Raw genomic sequence first — 23,449 nt, 5'->3', positions numbered from 1 at the left:
TGAGGATCACAAGGACAAAGGCTGTTGAGCTGATATGTGAATGACGTTTCAGTTAGGCATGTTGAAAGCATGCCGTTGAATGAGACCCAGCCCTTGTGCGCATTCTAGAGATAATCTGCTCGTAATCCAACGGTATGGGTTAAGAACGCAGATGTCTCAGCGCCTCATCGTGTTCTCTCAGGTCAGGAGATGAATGAAGTCATTAACATGCAAGATGAAAGATTCCGAGTCTCTGTTTAGGAGAAGAGTTGTATGAAGAAGGACTATAAAAAAGGTCGAAAGGAGACTCTGCAATGAAAAAGCATACACCTCACTCTCTATAACAAAAGGTCACTTACTAAACATCCACGCAAAACAAATAATCATCTCTTATTAAGCATCTTTTAAAATTAATAGTAAAGATGCAGCTCTACTCTGCCATCTTCGCCGTCATCGCCCTATTCTCTACAGCAGAAGCCTGCAAGTGCTGGAACTCGTACGGGAGAACAGTCTCCGAGTACACACACGCCTGCTGCACCTACACTGGTGGATTCTTCAGCGACGACAACTGCGACGGCGACATTTTAGACAAGCTCGACGTGTTTCGAACGTGCTGCGAGAACTTGGGCACCGAATCGGACTGTTATTGCCCGGATTGTCCTGTGGAGGACGCGAGACGGAAGGCTATGGGTCTTAAGCCCATGACGGATGCTGAGAGGGCGGAGTTTGCTGTGAAGGGGACTGAGAAGAAGAGTGAGAAGCAACGAAGTGTGCCGTTTATTGGATAGATGGGGATGTTGGGTTCGGAAGTTGTATGTTGAGACTTGAGAGCTTGTTGAGGCATCCGCGAAATGGAATTGGTATTGATCTCTGCGAAGTGATTACTGAAGCGTGTGGGGAGGAGAAGGGCAGCATCTATGTATTAATGACCATCTGTACTCGAAAGAATGAATTTGATGATAGTCGCTTACGCACCCGCATAATGGATTATGATTTGTGTTACTCGATAGCCTTCTTTGGGCCTTGAGGGACCAATTTCATATAATCTCGCCCATCTGTGTAGATACTGACATTGAAATATACCCATGACTTTACAGCCAATCGACGCCATGAGTGAAGAGGATACTTGCAGCGTACATGCGATCTCGGTCAATAAATATCGCGGCTACATATGATTTGACGTCTGTGGTGTAACTCCAGTCACTTTTGGGAGTGAAGCGGCTGCATGCGGCTAATGATCAGGCTCAAATCTCCGCGTTTGCTACATCATTCACAACATCAACCGGGCTTTCTTTCGAGGACAGCTTTCTTCATACCGCTTAGTAGCTCAGTATCGTGCCTGCAGCCTGTTGTCATTTTCTATTCACTTTTTTTTTTTATAGCGGCTGGGCCACTGGTAGCCTTTTTTATCATTTCTTCCGCATATGCGCTTCTATATCGTGCTTTCTTCAGATATTCGTGGACAGCATTTCCGAAGCACAAGAGGAATCCAACAGAAAATGAGGAAAGCTATCCCCAAGAGCCGTTTTGCCATGGTATCAGGGGCGGTATTGGCAGGGTTTCAGTCGAGGCGAATATTCTCTGGCAAAGAGATTGCCCTGGTCAGATCCAAGCCGACTGCATCAAGTCAGATACGGACTGAATACCGGCCAGATGCTTAGCCGCTACACTACAAAGCCAAACATCAAAGATCAGTCGCCAAACGTATCAGAGAAAGCATCGAAATCGGAAAATATCCGCCTATCGCCTACAAAAGGACTCGAGCTACCCATCTCCATGCCCTTCACCCGCCTTGACCAGGGCACATGGCTTCACAACCGCCCAGAAACCGACGTATATAAGCTCCTTATCGACGCTTACCGCCTTTACGCTGAGGATACTTATGTTTTCAGAGCCGAAGTGATGGAGGACAGCATCTATGCCGGTTGCAAGAGCGGACGACGCGGGTTCCAGAAGTTCCTGAGAAAGGCCGCCACCATTCCAGGTCTGTTGCCTCCATGGTGGACCAAGGAGAAAAGTGCGGCCTGTGAGAAATTTGGAATGGACCCGTTTCAATGGCAAAATCTACGATTGGCTGTTAGGAAAAGAGACATCATGGAGCACTACGGGGATCATCTGTTTCCAATGCAACTGCGAATGCTGGCAGAGGCGGTCTATGGGATTCATCCCTGTGGGACTGATGGAACAGGAATGAGGAGGTTTATGATGGCAGTAGAGCGAGTGGAAGAAAAGATTATCGTAATTGATGTATCTGGAGGTAGAAAGCGATTTTACGGTATTCGTGCGGCGTGTGTTGCGATTTTGGTCATGATAGGATGGATCATGACGGGTTTCTGAAACGGTATCTTGGCATATATATCAAAGATGTGATGGCCTCTCTTCAAAATCTCATTTGTACCAAGCTCACAACGATCGTAACCAAATGCAAAGCAAAGACATCGAAAGCAGAGGTATTGAATGCCCTCGTGAATTGCAACTCGGCAAGGGAAATCTCTTATAGTTTAACTCGACAATTCAATGAGTCTCAAAGCCTCAGTTAGAACAAAGATATCTCGCTCCTTAACAAAGGAGCCGAATTCCGTCGTTGGTTCAGCCGCAGACATGGCCTCCAAGGCCTTGTCAACTGTCATCCACTGCTGAACAAACCCATCAGCAAGCTCTTCGTCCGTCAAACACGGCTCCCCCGCATCATCAACAACGTCGGCCAAATAGCAGTAAGAAATCTGATGCTGCTGGAAGCGAAACTCTTCAGTCGTGGCAAAGTAGTCGGTGCTGCGGAGAACAACTGTCGCGCCTGTTTCTTCCTTGACCTCGCGCAGGGCGGCATCCGTGGGACTCTCGTCTGCCTCGATGCCGCCGCCGGGGAGCTTGTAGTAGTTTCCTTTTTTGACGTAGATTATTGCGACTTCGCCCGAGGGTTTGAGGGCCACGACGCGAGTGGATTTGCGGTCGGTGTAGGATTTGGCTGGGTCTTTGGTGCCAATGATTTTGTGTTTTGGAGTTGCCATGATGTATGAAGAGAGCTGAGAACGGCGGGTAAATTTACACTTGAAAGATGTCTCTGATGATGGAGATTGAATTGAAGGAGACACTCGAAGAGAGGAAAGCAGTGAGAGGAAGTGAATTGTTTGTGTCGTTGGTTGTCGTGCGCAGGCAGCAGCGCGTCTCATCGACAAACTAGACGCATGCAAACAAACTAGCTGTTGAGCGGCCAAATTACAATCGAGAATTTACAATTTGATAGGAGATGATACTTTGAGTCTCAACGGATTAATCAATAAAAAGCACACCTCTATTTAACATCCAGCAAGCTAGTTTACATGCCATCAATTAGACGCAACACCCCAAAACTCCCGTATCAGTACTAGAACTCTAGTCAACAAGCAGAGTTCCAGTCAACAAGCAGAAGTCCAGTCAACAAGCAAAACTCCAGTAAACAAGCAGAGTTCCAGTCAACAAGCAAAACTCCAGTCAACAAGCAGAATAATCACGCAAGATCCTCCTCATCCAAATTATCTAGCCCACATGGATATCATTAGCCCAATCTCGCCGCAATTTGAAAGACGGATACTAGGACTTCAGAACTTACCGGCAATCGAATAGTTCTTGGAGGCGTCAACAATCATGTTGCGTCTCAGTCGAGCGATACCATCGGCCTTGAGAAGCTTATGTCCGATGACACACTTCTCAATCGAACCGTACTTCTTTCGAAGCTTCATCAAAAAGCAAAGTATATTCTCCTTTCTATAACGTAGCTGTTAGTAAGTCAAGAGCCCACATACGCGTTCATACCGACAATGGTATATAAGAGCAGCTACTCACCGCGTTCGGACCAGGATTTCTGCATCCTTACGAGTCCCTTTAAAAGCCGGGTTGCCTGAAAGTTTATCAGCAAGTAATGGAAGATGATCGTCCAACTCCTTTTCCGAGAGGGAATAATCCTTGGCCACGGCCTCATCGCTCGCACCGCAGAGAGATAGAATCAGGGCGCAGATGACGCCCGTCCTGTCTTTTCCTAGGCTGCAATGAATTAGCATAGGAGATGGAGGGTTAGTATCAGAAGATAAATGCTCAAGAATGGTTGCAAAGGGGCGCGCTCTATTCTGAGCATGGGTTGCCGAGAAGAGAATATCCGAGAAGGCTTCGGCGAATCCCTTTAAAAGTCGGTCAGCAAAAATGTCACCAATCATCTATTCAATATAGACATCGGCATGTTCCCCGTCATCCAAGTAGAAACAGCTATCTTACCTCGCAACTAGCCCCGTGCTTTGCGAACCTCGCAACGACAGTACCAGGGGCATACTCCTCGGGCACGAACACTGGCGCGGACACTCGAGTTGTTGTGCCCGACCAGATCAGCTTGCTTCTGTCGTAGGATCTTGCGGAGGAAAGCTCCTGTGTTGAGCGGAGATCATACGTGTGAGAAATGGCGAGCATCTCTAGCTTTGCTTTCCCTCTAGGAGTCAAATTGTCAAGCCGGGCCGAACGAAAGACAATATTGCGCCGAACCTCCTTTCCAGGATGCGAGGCGATGGGAGTTCCGCCAATGTCTCGAAAGTTGGGCACTCCTGGGATGGAGATGAATGGTGCGGATTTTGTCATCTTCGCTGCTGAAGAGAGATTGCCTTGTGAGTAAGATGGAAGATGTTGACACGATTATACCGACGGAATCTGGATAATATCAGCAAGGCTTGAGACTTGAGAAGATCGATCATCAAAACGTCAACTCGGATCTGACAACTTGATTGAATTTATATTATTTCAATTCTTTGTGTATTTTAAAACACCAATACTTATCTTCTTGTGTTCATTTCTGATGTTGGACACCATCTTGTTCTCTTTCAGCAATGTTCCTCAATCTTTCATTGTTTCTCTTTTTGAACGCATTTGCTATAAATATCCTTTGAACGTTCTCGTTTGTTTCTTTTCCTATATTTGCTTAGACAATGCCAACGCCGATGTTAGACAAAGCAAATAAAAATAGTAACTCATTGACAAGTCAATCATCAGCAAGGTCAAAGACAAGGTGATCCAGTATCGCGGCCATGTTAAACTCTTTATGTCTCTTGGCTCAAAGTGAAAAGTTGGTGCTTAATCTCTATGTAAAAGCTTCTCCAAAGAATTATTGCATGTAACCATAATGGCTCCATCTAACGTGACCAGTTCGCCATTAGGCGTTGGCATCGTATCCGCAGTGCTGCGCTCTCTCATGGGATAGTACACGTATGGTAAATCGACTTATCCTATCCATCATTGTTTCCTCTCTTTTTTCTCTTCTTGCCTTGGACACCTAGCTCACCAACAGACGCCATATCATTATATCAAATATTTTCGCATTTCTTTCTCGTCTCTTGTTCTTCGTCTTACTCCTCAATCGACTTGACGCACTCCCATTCACCACGTAGATTCTCTTGCCACAGGGACACCTTGTTGTCCGCGCAGCTAACAGCAAGGACGTTGCCGCTCAAGGACCAGCTAACACGCCAAACAGGGGCATCAAAGTTGAGTTGCTTGCTTGCCCACTGGCCGCCGCTAGACTGGTCTGACGTCCAGATGCGGACAGTCTTATCCTGGGAAGCTGATGCGATATATGACTTTTGCAGGACGGTAGGAGACCACGCAACGTCGCGAACCCAGTCGCTATGGCCCGTCAACGCTTCACCCTCTTGCTTGTATGACTGCGTAGCGGGGTCGAAAGTCCAGATCTTGATCAAGTTGTCAGAACCGCCGGTAACGAACCGTCGGTTACCGGTAGCACTAGGGCCTGGGGCGCTGCTGACGATGCTGCCAGGTGAGGTGGCCGGGGCCCAGGAGACGGAGTTGACACCGAGGCCGTGCGCCTGGAATGTGACATGGTCGACACTGTTGTCTTTGAACTCGAGGACGCTGACGTTGCCATCAGACGATGCGCAGGCGAGGAGGCAGCCTGCCTCATGAGGAGACCAGGAGACAATGTTGACCGAGGCCTTGTGCAAGGGGAAGTCGTAGATTCGCTGCCACTGGCTGTTCTGGGCGCCCTGTTCCTTCCAGATAAAGACCTTGCCATCGTAGCCGGCCGATGCCAGGATGTTGCCATACTTGGGATGCGCCCAGGCAACGCACCATACAGCACCTTCGTGACTAAATGGAACGTCATGTTAGTGACTGTGTTGCGGAAAGGCAATAGTATCGGCATGTTCAAGGCAAGACGTCATCTCACCCTTTCAGAGTCTCAACTAGACGTTGTGTCTCGCCCTCAATCTCGAAGATCTTAATCGTTCGGTCGCTTGAGCAGGTCGCCAGCTTTCGTCCGTAGTAATCGAGAACAGCATCATGCTAGATTCGGTATTAGTTAGCCAAAGCGCACTCTTTGTTGTTTATCGCATAAATGAGGATAGCCATGGAGAGAGAGTGAGAGAGGACAGCAAGGATTCGAAGCGTATTTCTATAGCGATATCATGCGGGATCGAGGTGAAGGACGGTAGAGGTCGGACATACGATCATATCATCATGGCCGGAGTTGGAGATGACCTGCGCCGCCTGGATGAAGATGCCTTGGTTAGCCACCTCGAGAATTGCGCAACGGGAGGGGGGAAGGAGCTGCAAAGAGCTGCGCTTCTTACCATCTTGTAGGTATAACTGCGAATACACTGGAATATAGAGGGAGAATTGGGGTTTGCGGGTGGAAGAAGCGAGACGAATGCGATCTGGCGAATCTGGCCTGTGCTGCTTTCCTGCCAGCAAGCTACGATTCGATACGTTGGAGCGCCACTGCGATTGGAGATGGACAAGGTACATGTACATGTGCCGACCAGGTCTAGCGGGGGAGCTTTGGTATGTGCACGTGATTTGGTAGACGGGGATACAGTGCAGGGGTTCTATGATAGGGAGTGAGAGCTGCTTGTACATGGAAATAGATATAGAAGCAAACATCGTGGCACCATGATATTTTTCTGTATATAAAGTTTTTTCATGTTATTAATGATCTTTGATTGGTTGAGATACGACAATACAGTCAATCCAAACAATGTAATTTAACGATGCTACTATATAAAGAGGAGATATATAGACAGACTAGTCATGCATGAGTGCCATCGTTGAAACAAGTGGATTTAAATACAATAGTAGCAACAAGCAAAAAAAGGAAATGAAATGAAAGCTCTGCTGTTACAAGTTACTTTGACTCAAAAAGGGCTGCTCAGTAGCACACATAGAGCAAAAGATGGCTAAACAAGAAACAACATGAGACAACATGTGACCCCTCTACACTCCGGCTTCCAACGGATCTTGACGCAACTGCCGATCCATCACCCTCATTTGCGTCATCCTCCTCCATACAATCACAAGATTTATTACCAATACGAACCGGGCATAAATTTCAATCCATTTGCCCATCAATCAAGAACATCAGCAACAACAATTACCATCCGCCCAGCTTCACAACCATCCCCACCAAGCCAAAACGCCATGAATCTCATCTTCGACTTCGACGGCACAATCACCGTCAAAGACACAATCTTTCAGCTCGCCCAGTCCGCAATCTCCTTCCAATCCCAGCATAACGACAAACATCTACAAACAGCATGGGACGACATCGTCCAAGCGTACGGCGATGACCACAAGGCCTTTGCAAACGCCTTCACGCCGCCTTCGCACGAGCGCTGCTCGCCTAGCCAGGAACTCGCCTACCTCTCCAGTCTCACAGACACGGAGAATGCGTCGCTGGATAGAGTCGACAAGTCGGGCCTGTTCAGCGGACTGACGAGCCAGGATCTGTTTCAGATGGGCAGGGACCAAGTTTGCAGCAACTCCATCGTCGTGAGAGACGGCTTCATCGAAATGCTTGACTTGGCGCAGGAGAATGGGTGGCATGTTGCCGTCATCTCCGTGAATTGGTCCAGGGCGTTTATAGAGGGCGTGCTTCATCCGCACAATATCCCCATCATCACCAACCGCATCTCCGCCGACGGCACAATCCAAGGCCCTGACGAGTTCAACGACGGCGTCAGGTTAACCACTTCGCGGGACAAGGCCAACTCACTGAACCAACTCATCTCTACACAAGAGCACTCCTCTCATCCGACCGTCTACTTTGGCGATTCAACTACCGACATGGAATGTCTCCTTGCCCATCACGGCATTGTCATATCTGCCGACGCCACATCGTCGCTCATGCAAACACTCGAGCGAGTTGGCATCCGCGTCCCGCACGTCGGCCACCCCGAAGACGGAGCAAACATCTTTTGGGCACGAGACTTTCGTGAGATTTTGGAAAGCCAGACCCTAGACCGTATTTCCAAAACCTCATGATCTATAAAGGAATATGAGGCGCCGTTAGATCCAGGCGAATAGCTAACCCGGATTCTATAACTACCCGCTGAGACCACACTCATCTTGCCAAAGCCAAAAAACATTCCGCCTGTCAAGCTATATCTCTCTCTGCATCCGGCTGCTTCTCTGCATTGAGATTGCCAACCTTTATCGAAACCTTTATCTTTCGGAATCTCACTCCACATAAAATTTCGAGGCACAATGTCTACCACCTACCTCCTGTCACCTCCCAGTCACAAAACCGAACCCCGGAGTCGGAGTCTCAAATCATGCAGCACCAATGATTATGACGAGATGGACCGTCGCTTTCATCAACTACGCTCAAGAATTTCGCCTCCAAAATGCGAATATTGTGTCACATCACGCCCTAAAATCACATTGATTCGGACCAGTTCCAGTGGAAGCGGCGAAGTGCTCTGTAGCCGCTACCTACAGCCGGATAAGAAGAGCCACGATGCGGTCAAGCATGTCGTTCCAATCTATCAGCGGCGAAAGCTATCTGCCATCTTAGAGGAGCCATCTGTACAGAATTAGACAAGGAATGGGATTTTACTGAATCAAGAAAGCGAGATGGAGAGATTTGGATATGAGATTCTTCTTTTCTTTTCTGATTATTCAGATGAGATGCATGTAACTTCACCTCAGAGGCATCAACGACAGGTGCACAAATATATAGATGTTAGAATTGGTATTTGAACTTTCCATCAGGCATCGGGGGATAAGAATACAGAATAAATTGATTGACACGATTGAAAGCTTCGCCGCCACTCGGAAGATATACATCAGTGAGAATCTTGCCATCCTTCAAACACGCGGTCAAGGTTGAATGCCGCACTGATAAGCGACAAGTGGCTAAAAGCCTGTGGTGTGTTGCCTAGCTGCTCACCACTTCGAGCAATCTCTTCCGAGAACATGGACAGGTGGTTCGAAAACTGGAGCATATTCTGGAAAAGATTCAAAGCTCGTGGAAGATACTTGGGTTCGTGGATGCTTGCACGGGTCATGGCTTCAACGAGCCAAAACGTACAGATCGAGAAAGCTCCGTCTCTTCCTCCAACGCCTTTGACAAAATAGATTAATGGTTAGCTTCATCGAACTTTCTATTTCAATATTGGCCCACGACTTACCGTCATCTGACGCATCAGTGTCATATCGGTACACCAGCCCGGTACTCGTTAATCCTCCTTGCTCTGGTGGCAGCATAATTCGATCGAGCGTGCTTGTAAAACGAGGGTCGCTTGGGGAAATGAAGAACACAAGAGGCGCAAGTAAAATGGACGAATCCAGCACAGTATTAGCTTCATAGCTTTGGATGAACGACTTCATCTCTTTGTTGTATCCTAGGGTGTAGTGAGAATGGAGGGTTGATTGTCAAGCAAGACAGATATGGTTACTAACCTTTTTCCATAATCTCCTCATAAATGCTATCGCGGGCTTCCAGCCATTTTGCTCTGTTGGGGCATGGGAGACATCTCTTTTCTGCAAGCCGAAGACCACGATCAAATGCCACCCAGAGGAAGACTTGTGAAATGGTGAACCGTTGCTTATCACCTCGCACTTCCCAGATGGACATGTCGGTTTCTACACGTGGTCAGTTCACCTGTCTAGGACACGTAACTTGGCAGTGTACTTACTGCCAATAATGGTCAAGACATAGTCTGCCAGGCAACGAAGTCAGCGAATCGTAATAGGCAATAAAATGACGGACGATACAGACCAAGCATTCGCCGAACAGCACACCAAATATCCCACGATACTGGCTTTCCATATTTGTTGTACAAGTAGATGGAATCCATCAATTCACCATATACATCAAATTGAAGATGGAAAGCAGCGCCGTTACCAATGCGGACGGGAGCGCTACCTCGGTAGCCTTCAAAGTGATCCAAGGTGATCTCAGGGATGTCAGTCTCCCCACGAATTGTGAACATGATGGGCAATCCACCATCTGGCCCTATGGATTGGGTGAAGCGCTCCATGATAAACTCCATGTAGGCGTCTGCCTCAGCTTTGAATCCAAGGCGAAGAAGAATATATATAGTAAAGCTCGAGTCCCGAACCCATGAGAAACGATAATCCCAATTTCTCACGCCACCTATGTCTTCGGGCAAGGAGAAGGTAGGGGCGGCAATAATGGCTCCGGTTGGTTCTACATACTGCGTATTAGCAGGGCTTCTAATAGTTTGTAGCTCTTCATAGCAGTTTACCATATGTTAGTAACTTCAAAATCATAAGGCTCCGAGCCACCACCTCTCTCCATCGCCCTTTGTATTTGGACTGGGTGATGAAGTTGTACCAGAACATCTGAGTATCGTGCTGTTGGTGGTCCACGATTTCGTCCGTGATAACTTCGGCGACATGATCGGGGATGTCATTCCTTAAAATGAATGAAATGGATTGGCCAGCAGTGAGAGTAAAACGAGATACCAAGCCCTCTCCGAGCATCTCCTCTTTCTTGACTTTTTGAAAAGTGATGTCTGGATAATTATGCCCCATTTGGTTGTCGACGGCTACATCAAGCTGAAGTTTAACATCCTGGCTGTGGAAAGACCCGATCTTGCTTTGCCGATCATTCGATGTGTGTGTGGCTCGTAAAAGTGTTGTCTCATGAGGGTGTAAGCCATAGCCAAAAGCAGGGAATATTTCAACATCTGCGGTAGTTGTTAGATCAGCCCGATTACACTTGTTCAAAATGATCCTAAGATCGTTCGAGTGAGAAATGACAGTGTTTCATACCTACAGGCAAGGATCCACGAATGCACTCCACACGCCGGACGGTCCATTTCTTCAACTCTTCTTGCACACTCGTGGCCTCACGATAGGCATTCTGCTTGTAGCCTTTAGTCATGACTTTGGCGCTCTTGGGCCTGGGAAAAAAGTCCACGACATCAACGACGCCTTCCTCGTGAATGTACCTGGTCTGTAAAATGCACGAGGAGGGCAGATACTGCTGTTTAGTGGTACACCCGAGATCATGAGGCGGAGAGACACTAAAGTAGCCTCCCTTGTTCTTGTCAAGAAGGCGGCAGAAGACAGACGGCGAATCAAAATCAGGCCTGGATCGAATTTAATATAAGATGGCCTGTGGCATTGTGGGTTGGCCTTTGAAGACTCACCAGCACATGAAGTCAATGCTCCCATCAAGGCCAACAAGAGCACAGGTGTGCATGTTGCCCACCATGCCATAGTCTTCGATGGGAAGATACCCGCCCGACTGGGCACGGCGGTTGGTTGCGGAATGCATCGCCATTGTGCAGGCCGGTAGTATCGATCTGGTATGTTCCAGTTGTTCAGCGAAGCAGTTGGTGGCTGTATTACTTTACAGTATGTTCACGATATGTTCTGGGTTGAGTCGAGTCTGCTTTGTTTACTATAGGTAAGGTAGATTCTCTCTCACAAAAGGCCGCGCTTCGATGAGAGAGCAAATGCACCCCGGAACCGCGGTTTCCCGTTCTATTATAGCACCAGTCTCCAATACCTGCCACACGAGGTGGAAATACATTACGAGCATGTCCACCAAAGTAGTGGGAACTGCTGGTAATGTTAACACCGGTATGAGGTCATCACCGACAACACTAACGACCACCAGCTCTATCATTATGTGCAGAGTACTTTGGGGCTGAGTACTGGGCAGTGAGGGGTTTGCAACCAATGGCCTCAAGGTTGCGACTATCTTGGGAACGGCAATTCACAGAATGGCAGCTAGGGAAGGAAGGATCAAGCTGACTCCCATAGTTTCGCTGATGCAGAAGTCTCGACTGATGCTCGTCAATGACGTACTAGACATGATGCTACCATGATATCCATCTGTATCTCCGAGCTCAAGATGTATGTACTTATATGGGGAGACACAAAAAAGCAAGCATATCAGGAGGCAATTTCGATCAAAGTGATCAAATATTACCGTCCCTGAATTGACCATCTGGATGTAACCTATCACGGCGATGGCATGCAGTCCGTAATTAAGATTGATGGCTTACCCCGGGTTGATCGATTCTGACATGACGTAGGTGAAAAAAGCGCCGCTACTTCCGAGACACCACAAACAATGGCTGGCCAATCAAGAGCTTGTTGCTTGTAGTAAACCGGGCAAATCGATATCGTGCTGCTCTATATGACTATTATGTAATAGTTGAACTACAAGGCTAGGTTAGCAAGCCGAGGTCTGGAAGAGCAAAACCGCAAGATGCACTCGAATTTGACTAACTATATTGCTGTACAACTTTAGTAGCATTTACTAGAGAAACATAGATATAGTAGCAGATACTTCAAGAACAGGTGTATAATTCAACGCGTAGATGTTCAAAACCTTCTCAGCTCAGGTTTTCTGTCCTCCCCTTGACTAGGTAGCTCTCGTCTTTAATTCTTGATCCCAAGCTCCATATGAACAGAGCAGTAAATAGGCGTTATAAGTGAAAGTCAGTCATAATCCTTTGATTTGATCTATCCCCTTAGCTAGGATCATCTATCATGAAGGGTATCAAATGCTCTAGGCGGCATGAACCCAATATCCCAACGCCCCAACGCCAGTTGACAACCGTCGACCCTGTTTTCAAAATTAATTGTTTTCGTCGCCTCCTCCTTTGAGATGTAAACACCCCTCGGTGTCTTATATATGTATTGCCTCGTCAAAGTATAGGCAAGGGCATATCGAAGAAGCGTTCATTGCATAACCAGAACATCCTCCATTTCTTCTCCCTCATCGTCATCCCCGTCATCCTCCGCCTCCGCAGCAGCCTCCTTGGCATCGTTACCACCCTTATCTCGATATGCCTCACTTAAGCAGTAGTGGTTGGCAAACGGGCCGCTCTTGTTGAGCACGGCAACTTCTTCCAAGACCTGGCGTAGGTACGAATCCGGCTGCTGAGTTCTCTGTCGCAGCGCCTTCATTGACCAATACTGATATTGCCGGAAACAATCGAAAATAAGATCGAGAAGCTGGTTTTTCGGAATACGAGTTGCCTTGAGAATTTCGCCCTTCTTGGGCTTGACGGTGGAGGGAGCGTTTTTCTAATCGGGCTTGTTAGTAGCAACATCAAACTATAGCGGGGAACAGGCACACGCACAATGAAGTTGCCTCCCCAGCTGACAGAGCCTGCAGATCCAGGATTGATAATGGAAGATGCCTTGTTTCTGCTAATGATCTGAAGCTTCGACTTGGAGTTTTCTGCTTCGAAAATACGCTTCGCCAAGAGCTCTTCTTCCTCTCGAAGATTCCGTGGTTCGACGCGTAGATCATATCTAATCTTGCCAAAGATTTTCGTCTTCTCTGTGGAAAAAAATTCATTAGCATCCCGCGCGGATACCTGCCTCGTAGAAGATTGCCAACATACTCGGGATAGCTTTGCGGTAGTAGGGCTGGTACCTGCTCCTTCGATCGTAGGTTGGTTTCTCGGAATTGCCGTTTCCTCTTGATCGTAAAAGAGCCAGTGGTATACCGGCATTTGCAGCATCAGCGCGCGCCTTGTTCTTGGATTTGAACCCCGGTAAATCTTCTTCGCTGAAGATGAAGGAATTATTCACGTCCTGGTCGAGGATTTCCAGGTCGTACTCGCGAGGCAGAAGCTGGTGCTCGGGAGTGTTTGCTGTGAGAAGCATGCGCAGCTTGGTGAGTTCGCGAGGGCTTCCATCAGTCATTGTGTCCATCTGTGGCTCGTTCCAGGTCCGTAACGTGCCGATCTGGATCTCGTCGTCGTCGCCCAGCTTCTCTGTTAGCTTGATCCAAGCATCCCACATATACTTGGGGACGCGCGCAAGATACAGCGTCTCAAATGTGTTTCCGGGAGTTGTCTTGTCGTAAAAATCCAGGTCGCCGGCATCTTCGAAGAGGTCGTCCTCGTCAAGTGCCATTGGCGATGCCGCCGGCTCGGGCTTGACGAACTCGGACTTGACGAACCCTGAGTCGGCCATCTCGAGTCTTCTTTCTGGAGGTTCGAGATCTTGTGTTGGGCGATTCGATTGGAGCGGCACAAGGAGGAGCTGCGGCAAGTCGGCGAGCTGCTGCGTGTTGAGTTGTGAAGTTGCAAAACAAAGCACCAGGCGTCACTGTGGGCCGGAGCTTGGTGGTGACAAAGAACATGCACCAGCGCTAGCCTGAGGTTCCCAAACTTGCAGGGCTGCTCCAGTGGCTCCTCTACACTATCAGACTACTAAGTGCCTGTAGAGCCCCTCAAGGTCGCTGCGCACTGTGTACAGTGACGAAATGCCTGAGCTCAGTTTGCGATACTGTGTCGGTACTTGATACTTGCACCGCCAACCTGCAACAGCAGCTTTGGTACTAGCGGATGCAGTGCTGGTCCGTGCACGAGGCTGACGATTTGACCCTTTCCATAGACGTCAGATGCAGTACCGTAGCAACTGCAAGCAATTTCGTTACCGCGCATTAATATATCTCCGTCATCCAGTCTTTGACTCATATATAACCTTGGTTTCATCTTATACTATCGTGATGGTTTGCATGGCGTCGGATTAACTGCCCTGATAGGCTTGGGGGGTGGGAGAATTCAAGCCACGAATCGCCAGGGCACTCGCTGGTCCTCACTTTCTACTCACGTATCGACGCCGCCTCACTTTGGACTCACTGCCAGCTGTTCACTGCCACTTTGTCCGTTGTTACTTGATCAACAGCTGATTCTTTTTTGAATCTTTTTTGAAAAGCCCCATAGAGCTCCAGTCACTTTTGTGTGCCCATCCGTATTTACTTTTCTATATAAGTTGTCGGCTCACCCGATTCTCATCCTGCCCATCATGTCTTTCGTCAAATCACTCAGAGAACTTGCCATCATGGCCTGCCTTAAGAATATCCGAGATATCGACAACATCGGCTTTCTCAGTTACGAGACTGTCCGCGAAATTCTAATCAAGGTGGACAATGCCGCTCAACTCCGACAGATTGAACTCAATTCACCTCAAATCGAAGGCCAGACTGCAGAGATATGGCTCAAGTTCATCGAGCGCGACTTTCCCCTGGAATCCAAAACCAAAGCATACCAGCCAAGGGACCCCAAGAAATGGTACAAGGTCTGGGAGAAGTACAAGAATGAGCACGACACGGCGCTTCAAGAGAGCGAGAACAAGCTCAAATCCGCCCTCGCCGGCCTCCGCCAAGATAAGGAGAAAAACACCAGCAAGATTGTCAGCGGCAAAGCTCTTCCCAGTTCTGCAAAGTTTGCCATCAGACGATACACCGGCCCCCGTGAGGGTAGTTCCAACGCCCTGATGTTTGGTGGTGGTAGTCGCACAAAGACTGCAAATGGAGCAAGCGTGATGCGAAAGGTCCGCCGTGAGGTCAAAGAGATTGCCAACATCCACGGTTCCCTTTCACGACCCATCAAAGCTCCGTCGAGACGTCCCATCGTCATGAAAGCCCCAACGGCCATGATCAATGACCACAAAAGGGCTGCACAGCCAGCATATCGACCAGCCCCCAAGGAACCTACAAAGGTCTCGCCCCTGGAAGCTGCCCTGGAAGAATTTGAACGACGGGCTACCTTTGTCTCCGATTCTGAAGACGACGAAGGCGGCGAGGGCGATTACGACGATTTGGCCGATTCAAAGCAACCTACTCCCAAAGCCGCTGCCAAGGCCGCGCCAAAGGCACCTACTAGCTCCCTCCAGCGAAAGTTTGGAGGTTTCAAGCCTCCTACCAAGCCTGCAGTCATCACCAGAGCACCAGAGTCGAAACCGTCAAATGGCCCTACAAAAGTTTCGTCGACTCACCTACCCGAGACGCGTACCACCCCACCCATGGATGAAGGAAGCTCACCTCAGTCGGTTGAGGAGCTTCTAGCGAATGTGGAAACTCAACACCAGGCCGCGGCAGCCTCTGCCTCGGCTCCTCGCAAGCGCAAGGCTGTAGACATTTTCATGCGACCCAAGCGGAGATAGAGTGAAAGGCTGGTGTGTTCTTTTCCTTTGTCGTGGAGGTTTGTTGCGTTCTCGCGTTGTCTTTTCTCTTTTGATACCTGGGGCGAGATGTGCCCATACCAACTGCATGGTGAAGGGAGTTTTGGTACAGCCCTCGAGGCTTAGAGATTTTAGCTTGAATAAAGGAATAATGGGGGGGTTTTTTTTTTACCATCTCTTTCTTTTAGCAGTGATAAATGCGAGATGGCCGACATCGCCAAACTGCCACAAAGCTGCGTGTAGTTATTAGAGACAAGCGGGAAAGTGTTCAGGTAGGAAAGGATTCAAGCAGTGCTTACTATATCATGTGTGCTTCAATCAATTCAAGGTCTTCGTTTTGAACAGATGTAAAGACTCTCTTTTGCTATGATTCGCAGCTGCGTCATGCACGTCATCAGTTTGCTTGTGTTCTCGTCAGTTCAAGTCCGAGTATCTATTCACAATCCATTTGCCGCAAATCACTATCCACGTCATTCATTCTCAAAACGAACGCTCCGCGACAATAGAGCTTTCTGGAGAGCTTGTCATGATTTATGTAGCTCAATCTATCAAATGACTAAATGTACGCAACGTAACCGGCAGCAAGATGCCGTATATCAACCACAAAAATGAAGGCCCTTCCTCATTTTTGCCTTCTCTCCCCTCCCATCTACCGCTCTCCTCTCGGCTCCCTTAGAGACATGTTCGACATATTCGCTTCGCTTCCGTCGCTCATACTTGAAAGTGCCGTCCCCCCCTAAGGGCGAGGACGAGATGCAGAGTGTCGCCGGCGACAAGGTTGTACTCGGCCGCGGTCTTGTCATCGGTCCTGCATCCGAGAATTAGTAAGCTATGGTGTCACTCTCTCCCCCGTTGGCTTCGGATTTTTGGGAGAAATCGCTCGATGGAAGGGGGCGTGGAATCCATACATTTGCTTGCCGCCATGGATGAGGCGCTGCTGCACGGGCGGGATGCCCTCCTTCTCCTCCACCTTCTCCTTGATCTGGGAGACCTGTACGCAATATGATTCAGTCGTCGGTTCTGATGGCAGGAATAGCGGTAGGTAGTGAGTGCGTGTATACCTTGTAGTCCAACTCGATGTCGAGTTCAATCTCCTTGCCGGTCAAAGTTCGCACCCTGCAAGTCGTATGCTCTGTCAGCCTATTTGCATCACTCTCGGGTCGGGCGAGATCTCTCACTTGATCAACATGTTGGCGGTGGTTGTCGGGGTGATGGATGCACTGGTTGGCTTATCAGGCTTTCCAGAGAAAGAGAACCGCGTATGCGTTTATCCCGCGCAAGTCTAGATGCGTTGATGCTCTGCTTACACAGGCGAGGCTCTGTCGGGATGACTGGTTGTGGAGTTGGCAAGTCTAGGATCACAAGGCTGAAAGTGACGGCACGGAAGCTGGAGGTGGGATGTTGGAGCTGGTCTGGTGGGGTTGCAGATGCGCGCCTTGCGCCACCCAAAAGCTGCTGTTAGGCAAGCAATCGAAGCGAAAGGAAATACTTTGTCGGGGAAAAAAATATGCGACAAAAGAAAAATAATAATTTGCAATATTGGAAGAGATTCAGGGAACTGCAGGATCGACAACAATCTGTCTGATTACCTCAAAGGCTACTATTAGTGCAGACGCATTCGCAGACCCGCCTAAAGCGCTGCCACGATACTTGCAGCATGAGTCCTGCCTACTAAGGGCCAAAGTTTACCTAATGTCAATGGCGGTATATGCTTTGATATCATCTGAGGGAGGATTCGTGTCTGTATGTTTCAGTGGCTAGTGCCCTGAGCCCATTACAGCCTCCGTGTAGATTCTTATAATACAGTTTTCATTGTACAGACAAGCATGCAGCGGAGATTATCTTCCACCTTCACCAGTTTTCCTCTCATTTCTTCTCCTCCTCAAACACGTTCAGACCCAGGCCCTCAGAATCTAGCATCAGCCTGTTCTTGGCGCCAGATTCTTGCAGCTGCTGAGCAATGAGTCTGGCGTTCTCAATCTTCTTCAGCTCCACGTAGGCCTTGCTCTTCTTGATGGCCTCGCCAATCAGCTCGGCAGATCGAGCCTCACCCTGAGCCTTGACAACCATGGCCTGCTTCTCCTGCCGGGCCTTGTCGACAACAAAGGCCGCTCGCTGCGCCTCTTGTTGCGCAACCTGCTTAGCTTCGACAGCAGCTGTGAACTCTGGGGAAAAGGCAAGATGCTACACCGGAAACGAGACATTAGACAAAGTTACATAGACAATTGCACTGGGTGCTGTTTTGGAGGGGCGGAGCTTACCGTCAGAGACACATCATCGAGTAGGATGTTGAATCGCGCAGCTCGGCGAGACAGGTTCTCCCGTACTAGTCGGGCTACCATCTCTCGCTGTGTAATAAGCTGACTGGCGTTGAACTGAGCGACCACGCTCTTCAGAACCTCGTTCACGATTGATGGCAGCACTCGCTCATCGTAGTCGGTTCCAAGTGTTCGGTAGATCTGAGGCAGAGCTTCGACATTCGGTCTTGACAGAACACGGCAGGTGATGTTGACCATCTGCAAGTCTTTGGTGCCAGTCAGCGAAGCCACGTTGCGCGGCCGCGCTCGTACATCGTAGACGACGGGCGTCTCGAACCAAGGAATGTTGATGTGTGTTCCTAAAAAAAAGGATTTTCATGGTTAGTTTTTTCCTTTCTTCCATTGAACATTATGCTGAGTGGGATGTCCAGCAAAACCCAAAAGGTTTTCAACAGCTCCCTCATCTCGATCCATCCTTACCTTCGCTGTAAATCTCCTTGCTCACGCCTCTTAATCGCTGGTACTTGATGGCACGATGACCACCGTCCACGTTGAACAGCGAGTTCGACAGCACCCAAGCGCCGCCCGCCAGCAGGATTCCTCCAATCAAGGCGCCGTTTGCTCCTCTGGGCATCTGCGGTCCTCCTCGTCCGGGATACCCGCCCCGCGTCTGCATCTGGCGCAGACGCCGCATCGCCTCCTCCTGCCAGTTGTTTGGGTTCGACATTTGCCCTCTTCCTGTGCCTTGGTTCGCGCTCGAGTTTGAGTTTGGGGGTCGTGGCTGTCGGTTTCTGCCGCTGTCTCGAGGCATCAACTGGCTTGTTGCTTTGATGATGTTTGCGATTGGATACCTAGTCGGAATGGTTCTTCTACATGAACTAGCTCGGGCGGCACCAGCCCCAAAATTTCGGCGAATGGAATGCGCCAACCTTTCCCCGCGCTGGACCCGAAGCCTACCCGAGAAACGTACGGAATGCCTTGACAAAGAGGATAATTGCGAGCAACCTAATGCATTATAGATGTGGTTTGCTCATTTAATAGGCATCGGATTTACATAGAAGAGGGGTAATAACTACATAACGAAATCTTAGAGGAAGGCAGTGCTAGTGTTAGATATCTGAAGACTGGTAGATAAAATATGCTTCTCTTGTATCCATCATGGCACTTAAAGCTGTCAAGATTGTATTCACTTTGAGGATGGATAACCAACCTGAGACCTTTTCTAACACTATATAATCGTATTCCATTCATTTTCCTATTTAGGCTTGAGTAATTGTAATTTGTAGGTGTATACTATCATTTGAATTCTGTGCAATCGTCGTATTTCCTCCCCATGATCCCCCCGGGATGACCCCGAATACAACAAGCTCCTGAGAGAATACCAAGTATTACTCGATATCCCAAGAGTACGTCGTCTATCTAGGGATCGAACAACGCCAGTAGCTTGACGTCAAGTCTTTAAAGGGCCCCCCAAAGCAAAACAAGGCAAAAAAAAGGGGAGACAAAAGAAACAAGCAGAAAGAGCGTCCTGGCTCATCGAGTTTTCTTTCAAAACAGTTTCACAACACAACGGGCAATCATGCCTTGGTCACCAGAGGCTTCCTGGCATACCCGTTGAGCATCCGGAAGCCTGCTCTGCCGTTGCGTCCCTCCTCCATCACAGCGTGGACACCCTCCAGACACTTGCCCGCTTCCTTGATGGCTGGGCTAGCAGTCACGGTGTCTACAAGTCTCAATTCACCGGCAACTTTCTCCATCTCGCATCGGAGAAGCCACCTTTCCCAGCTCCAGCCGCCAGCAATGCTGCAGACGCTGGCGATATCATCTGTGCTCCCCATAACCATTGCGTCCATCTGGCAGACCTTGACATCTGCGCCAGATGGGCTGTCCTTGGGAGGAGTGGGAGGCTTGACCACGGGCTTGGCCCCAACAGGGAGACATACCCAGGCGCGGCGAACATCGTGGAAACCAGCACGAGCAAGCCGGCCCAGCCACAGCTTTGTTGGGCTCGGGTCATAGCCGAGAGTCTTTAGGGTGAAGCCAAACTCCACGCTCTTAGCAAGGCCCAATGGGCCAGCATTCATGATATCTGAGTCGAGAAGGGAAAACTCAAGGTAACCGCCAGGCTTCAAGACTCGCATGCACTCGCGAAGGCAGTTCTCCCACTCATCCTCACCGTTCTCTCCAATAAACTTCAGGAGGCTGTGGAGCTCGCGGGCGGAAATCAAATCAAACTGGTTGTCCGCAAAGGGAAGCTTGGTCAGTCGCTCCACGGCAACTTGACGGTGGTTGGGTGGGCCTCGGATGTTCGAGTTGGAGAGCTGGCGAACCGCCTTGGTGGTGACGGTGTAAACCTTGGTGTTGGGATACAGGAGGGCGCAGTGCCATGCCCAATCGCAGCTTGACTGGCCGCCAAGGTCCAGAATCCTGGCTCGATCGCGAGCAACACCATCTTTACCGGGTGCCATTCGCGAGAGCCGGGCCAGACGCTTGGTGACCGGTGCAGAAATGAGTTTCCCACCGTTGAGGAACTTCACTGCGGCAACATGCCACGAAGCCATGGTCATTTGCTTCATGGCCTCAGCCTCCTTCTCCTTTCGCAGCGTTTCCGGATCATCGGTCAGGATATCGTCGCCGCGCACGACGTTAGCACTCAGGCGCTTCTTTGCGGACTGGGGCACAACACTAAGTTGGTACTTTCCCAGCAGCTGGCTGTGGTGAGCAGAGCGAAGGGCAACTCTTTGCGCTTGAAGAGCCTCAAAGCGGGCGAGTTGGAAAACAAAGACATCGCTCTGCTGAGTTCGGACGACGTAGTCTTGGAAGGCTCGGTAGTAGGCGGATTCCTTACGGAGGAGCTTCGATGGGAGGCTCTTTGGCACCACAGTAGTGGTAATGATGTTGGAAAACCGCACAGTCTTCTTTGCCACAACATCCTTCTGGCCCTGCTTCTGCTCAAATTCCGGCTCAGTCTTGGTCTTCAGTTTGATGTCCTCTTCCTCTTCCTCATCCAAATCTTCCTCGATTGTTTCCAAAGCACCATTAGTCTCAGCATCATCTACGCCTTTGAGATATACTCGCTGTGCCACAAGCCACAGCTCAGTGCGGTCAAGGTTGGAAAGGGCTTCCAGTTGTTGCTTTCGAGCATAGCTAGGGTCATAGTCTTCCACGATTTCGGCTGGGATATCGTCCGCATCGGGAGAAGAAGGAGACTTGACGGCCTCGCTCACTTGGGTGTTTGTCTGAAGATTTAGGATGGGCCTAGCGGTGGGTAAATCATCCTCATTGATCTCATCGGCTTGAACCTCCACAATATGCTCAACAGGGGCAGACGACATCAAGCTCACGCTTCGGTAGAAGTCCTCCGCTTCGTCCCGCTGGGGAACTGGGGGGATAGATGCATCGACGCTGGCGTTCCAAGGGCAACGATAGAATTGCTCTGCCGTTGTAGATGTCGGAGGAATTAAATCGAGCGGCGAGAGGGTTCTAGGGTGCCAAGTATTCCTGCTTCGAGGTGACAATCCAGAAAAGAAGCCGCCGGGAGATGGAATGCTGAGCCTAGTAAGCCCCGCCAAGGACTGGCGGGCAACATTAGCGGTACGGGTGTTCTCCCGAGTTGCCTGAGATAGAAAATTGGTAACAAGTCGCAGAGAACTCTGTTGCATTTCAGGAACCTGCTGGGGTTGCGCCTGATTGAACTCAGCAGACCCATCATCTTGCTCCTCAAGGTCTCCATCCTCACCACCACCAGACAGGGCGTGTAAAGTTGCCAGAGCACCAGGCTGCAAATGGACGCCTGTCCAGGGGGCTTCGGTGTTGGTCTCATCGTTGCCGATCACCGGAGTTGGAGGGGAACTCATGGTAGCGAGTTGCTCGGATGACAGGCTTCCATCAAGAGATGGTGGCGCTGAGATTGTAGGGATATCCAAAGCTTGCTGCTTGCCGAAGAAGTCCTTTTGCGCAGGAGACATGGGGAGATTTGCAGATGGGGTCAACGGCAGCGGAGACGTAATCTTCTTGAGCTCATCGACGGCAGTCCAGGCTTCGTCACTCTCATCTCTAGTAGGTGGGATGACGAGAGGAGTGGGTTGTCTGATGACTGGTTCAAAAACCATGGATGCAGTTCGAGATCTTCGGACGGATGATGAACGGCGCAGCCCCCGGTTCGCTTCATCGTCAGATACATCATAGAGATCGTACAGCTCATCGAATTCGGTACCGTCGGTAACTGAACTGGTTCGGTTCCACGAGTTCGAGTTGGAGAATGACGTCGGTGAACTCTCATCGGCTGATACTGTCGACGGCGATGATGGAAGGATCGGGGCAGCGAGGTAGTGTACTCCCCTTGGAGTCGGAAAATGATCGCTCATTGGCGACAGCCATGCTGTGATGTTGAGATGCGATGTATCGACCCTCTTTCCCTTTGCACTGGCTTGGCCATTCGGTTCCTCTTCTATTATGGGATTAAGACACCTCCTTGATCTTCGATCCAGCGAAGACTCTTGGGGTTGACGGTTGTTGGGTATAAAGTGTGTTGGCTCAGCCATTGTGTAACGCAGACACTATTCCAGATAGTGATAAAAAGAGGTATGATAACAGAGGGAGAAATAAAGAAATAAACAATTAATATGTATCGTGATCAAGAGGAAATAAAAAATTAAAGTATTAAACTCAACAACGCTCGACGGCCGGCGACGATATGCAAAAGCTCGAACGATGGGCTGCTTCGATCAACGAAGCGTCTATTACTGCACACAGACCACGCCGCAAAGAAGAGAATTAAGAGAAGTAAAGGCAAAGAGATGGAAATGCCGACGCTGTTGGTTCGGGCAGGTTGGGTCTTATTAGAAACCTAGATGGCGCTCGATTGGGGATGGGCGGCTAGAGGTTACTCGGCGCCTATGGACGGCCCAGCTCTCGCTCGTATGACGAGGCGGTGCATATTGGGCACAGGGTGATGTGGCGGACAGCAAAGACGACAGAGCCAGGTTAAGGTAATA

The 23,449-nt window shown here is 49.4% G+C and overlaps 12 protein-coding genes across 12 annotated transcripts; 4 read left to right on the top strand and 8 right to left on the bottom strand.

Moving 5' to 3' along the window:
* Positions 1–401: 401 nt before the first annotated feature.
* Positions 402–767, top strand: Triagg1_9749 (uncharacterized protein; the record flags this gene model as incomplete). The annotated part of the gene is made up of 1 exon (XM_062904741.1): positions 402–767. One exon carries the CDS (start codon positions 402–404, stop codon positions 765–767), a length of 366 nt encoding a protein of 121 aa, XP_062751319.1.
* An 865-nt stretch (positions 768–1,632) lies between these two features.
* Positions 1,633–2,316, top strand: Triagg1_9748 (uncharacterized protein; the record flags this gene model as incomplete). The annotated part of the gene is made up of 1 exon (XM_062904740.1): positions 1,633–2,316. The coding sequence occupies one exon, from the start codon at positions 1,633–1,635 to the stop codon at positions 2,314–2,316; it is 684 nt and encodes a 227-aa protein (XP_062751318.1).
* A 164-nt stretch (positions 2,317–2,480) lies between these two features.
* Triagg1_9747 (uncharacterized protein) lies at positions 2,481–2,987 on the bottom strand (the record flags this gene model as incomplete). Its single annotated transcript, XM_062904739.1, has 1 exon — positions 2,481–2,987. One exon carries the CDS (start codon positions 2,985–2,987, stop codon positions 2,481–2,483), a length of 507 nt encoding a protein of 168 aa, XP_062751317.1.
* Positions 2,988–3,466: 479 nt separating this feature from the next.
* Positions 3,467–4,581, bottom strand: Triagg1_9746 (uncharacterized protein; the record flags this gene model as incomplete). Its single annotated transcript, XM_062904737.1, has 4 exons — positions 3,467–3,495; positions 3,569–3,723; positions 3,802–4,133; positions 4,228–4,581. 4 exons carry the CDS (start codon positions 4,579–4,581, stop codon positions 3,467–3,469), a joined length of 870 nt encoding a protein of 289 aa, XP_062751316.1.
* A 761-nt stretch (positions 4,582–5,342) lies between these two features.
* Positions 5,343–6,762, bottom strand: Triagg1_9745 (uncharacterized protein; the record flags this gene model as incomplete). Its single annotated transcript, XM_062904736.1, has 3 exons — positions 5,343–6,099; positions 6,179–6,294; positions 6,457–6,762. 3 exons carry the CDS (start codon positions 6,760–6,762, stop codon positions 5,343–5,345), a joined length of 1,179 nt encoding a protein of 392 aa, XP_062751315.1.
* A 663-nt stretch (positions 6,763–7,425) lies between these two features.
* Positions 7,426–8,268, top strand: Triagg1_9744 (uncharacterized protein; the record flags this gene model as incomplete). Its single annotated transcript, XM_062904735.1, has 1 exon — positions 7,426–8,268. The coding sequence occupies one exon, from the start codon at positions 7,426–7,428 to the stop codon at positions 8,266–8,268; it is 843 nt and encodes a 280-aa protein (XP_062751314.1).
* An 803-nt stretch (positions 8,269–9,071) lies between these two features.
* On the bottom strand, positions 9,072–11,539 carry Triagg1_9743 (CAZyme family GH15; the record flags this gene model as incomplete). The annotated part of the gene is made up of 8 exons (XM_062904734.1): positions 9,072–9,349; positions 9,417–9,629; positions 9,688–9,870; positions 9,924–9,947; positions 10,007–10,438; positions 10,497–10,940; positions 11,026–11,345; positions 11,406–11,539. The coding sequence occupies 8 exons, from the start codon at positions 11,537–11,539 to the stop codon at positions 9,072–9,074; spliced, it is 2,028 nt and encodes a 675-aa protein (XP_062751313.1).
* Positions 11,540–12,951: 1,412 nt separating this feature from the next.
* On the bottom strand, positions 12,952–14,199 carry Triagg1_9742 (uncharacterized protein; the record flags this gene model as incomplete). Its single annotated transcript, XM_062904733.1, has 3 exons — positions 12,952–13,299; positions 13,356–13,558; positions 13,623–14,199. The coding sequence occupies 3 exons, from the start codon at positions 14,197–14,199 to the stop codon at positions 12,952–12,954; spliced, it is 1,128 nt and encodes a 375-aa protein (XP_062751312.1).
* Positions 14,200–15,036: 837 nt separating this feature from the next.
* Positions 15,037–16,176, top strand: Triagg1_9741 (uncharacterized protein; the record flags this gene model as incomplete). The annotated part of the gene is made up of 1 exon (XM_062904732.1): positions 15,037–16,176. The coding sequence occupies one exon, from the start codon at positions 15,037–15,039 to the stop codon at positions 16,174–16,176; it is 1,140 nt and encodes a 379-aa protein (XP_062751311.1).
* A 729-nt stretch (positions 16,177–16,905) lies between these two features.
* Positions 16,906–17,383, bottom strand: Triagg1_9740 (uncharacterized protein; the record flags this gene model as incomplete). Its single annotated transcript, XM_062904731.1, has 4 exons — positions 16,906–17,002; positions 17,103–17,185; positions 17,256–17,310; positions 17,373–17,383. The coding sequence occupies 4 exons, from the start codon at positions 17,381–17,383 to the stop codon at positions 16,906–16,908; spliced, it is 246 nt and encodes an 81-aa protein (XP_062751310.1).
* Positions 17,384–18,060: 677 nt separating this feature from the next.
* On the bottom strand, positions 18,061–19,263 carry Triagg1_9739 (uncharacterized protein; the record flags this gene model as incomplete). The annotated part of the gene is made up of 3 exons (XM_062904730.1): positions 18,061–18,378; positions 18,456–18,811; positions 18,933–19,263. The coding sequence occupies 3 exons, from the start codon at positions 19,261–19,263 to the stop codon at positions 18,061–18,063; spliced, it is 1,005 nt and encodes a 334-aa protein (XP_062751309.1).
* Positions 19,264–20,029: 766 nt separating this feature from the next.
* On the bottom strand, positions 20,030–22,996 carry Triagg1_9738 (uncharacterized protein; the record flags this gene model as incomplete). Its single annotated transcript, XM_062904729.1, has 1 exon — positions 20,030–22,996. One exon carries the CDS (start codon positions 22,994–22,996, stop codon positions 20,030–20,032), a length of 2,967 nt encoding a protein of 988 aa, XP_062751308.1.
* Positions 22,997–23,449: the final 453 nt, after the last annotated feature.

Source organism: Trichoderma aggressivum, assembly GCF_033847375.1.
Source record: "Trichoderma aggressivum f. europaeum strain CBS 100526 chromosome Unknown scaffold_058, whole genome shotgun sequence".
In the NCBI taxonomy this organism is placed as follows: Eukaryota; Fungi; Ascomycota; class Sordariomycetes; order Hypocreales; family Hypocreaceae; genus Trichoderma; species Trichoderma aggressivum.
This window is presented reverse-complemented; position numbering and strand designations above follow the sequence as displayed.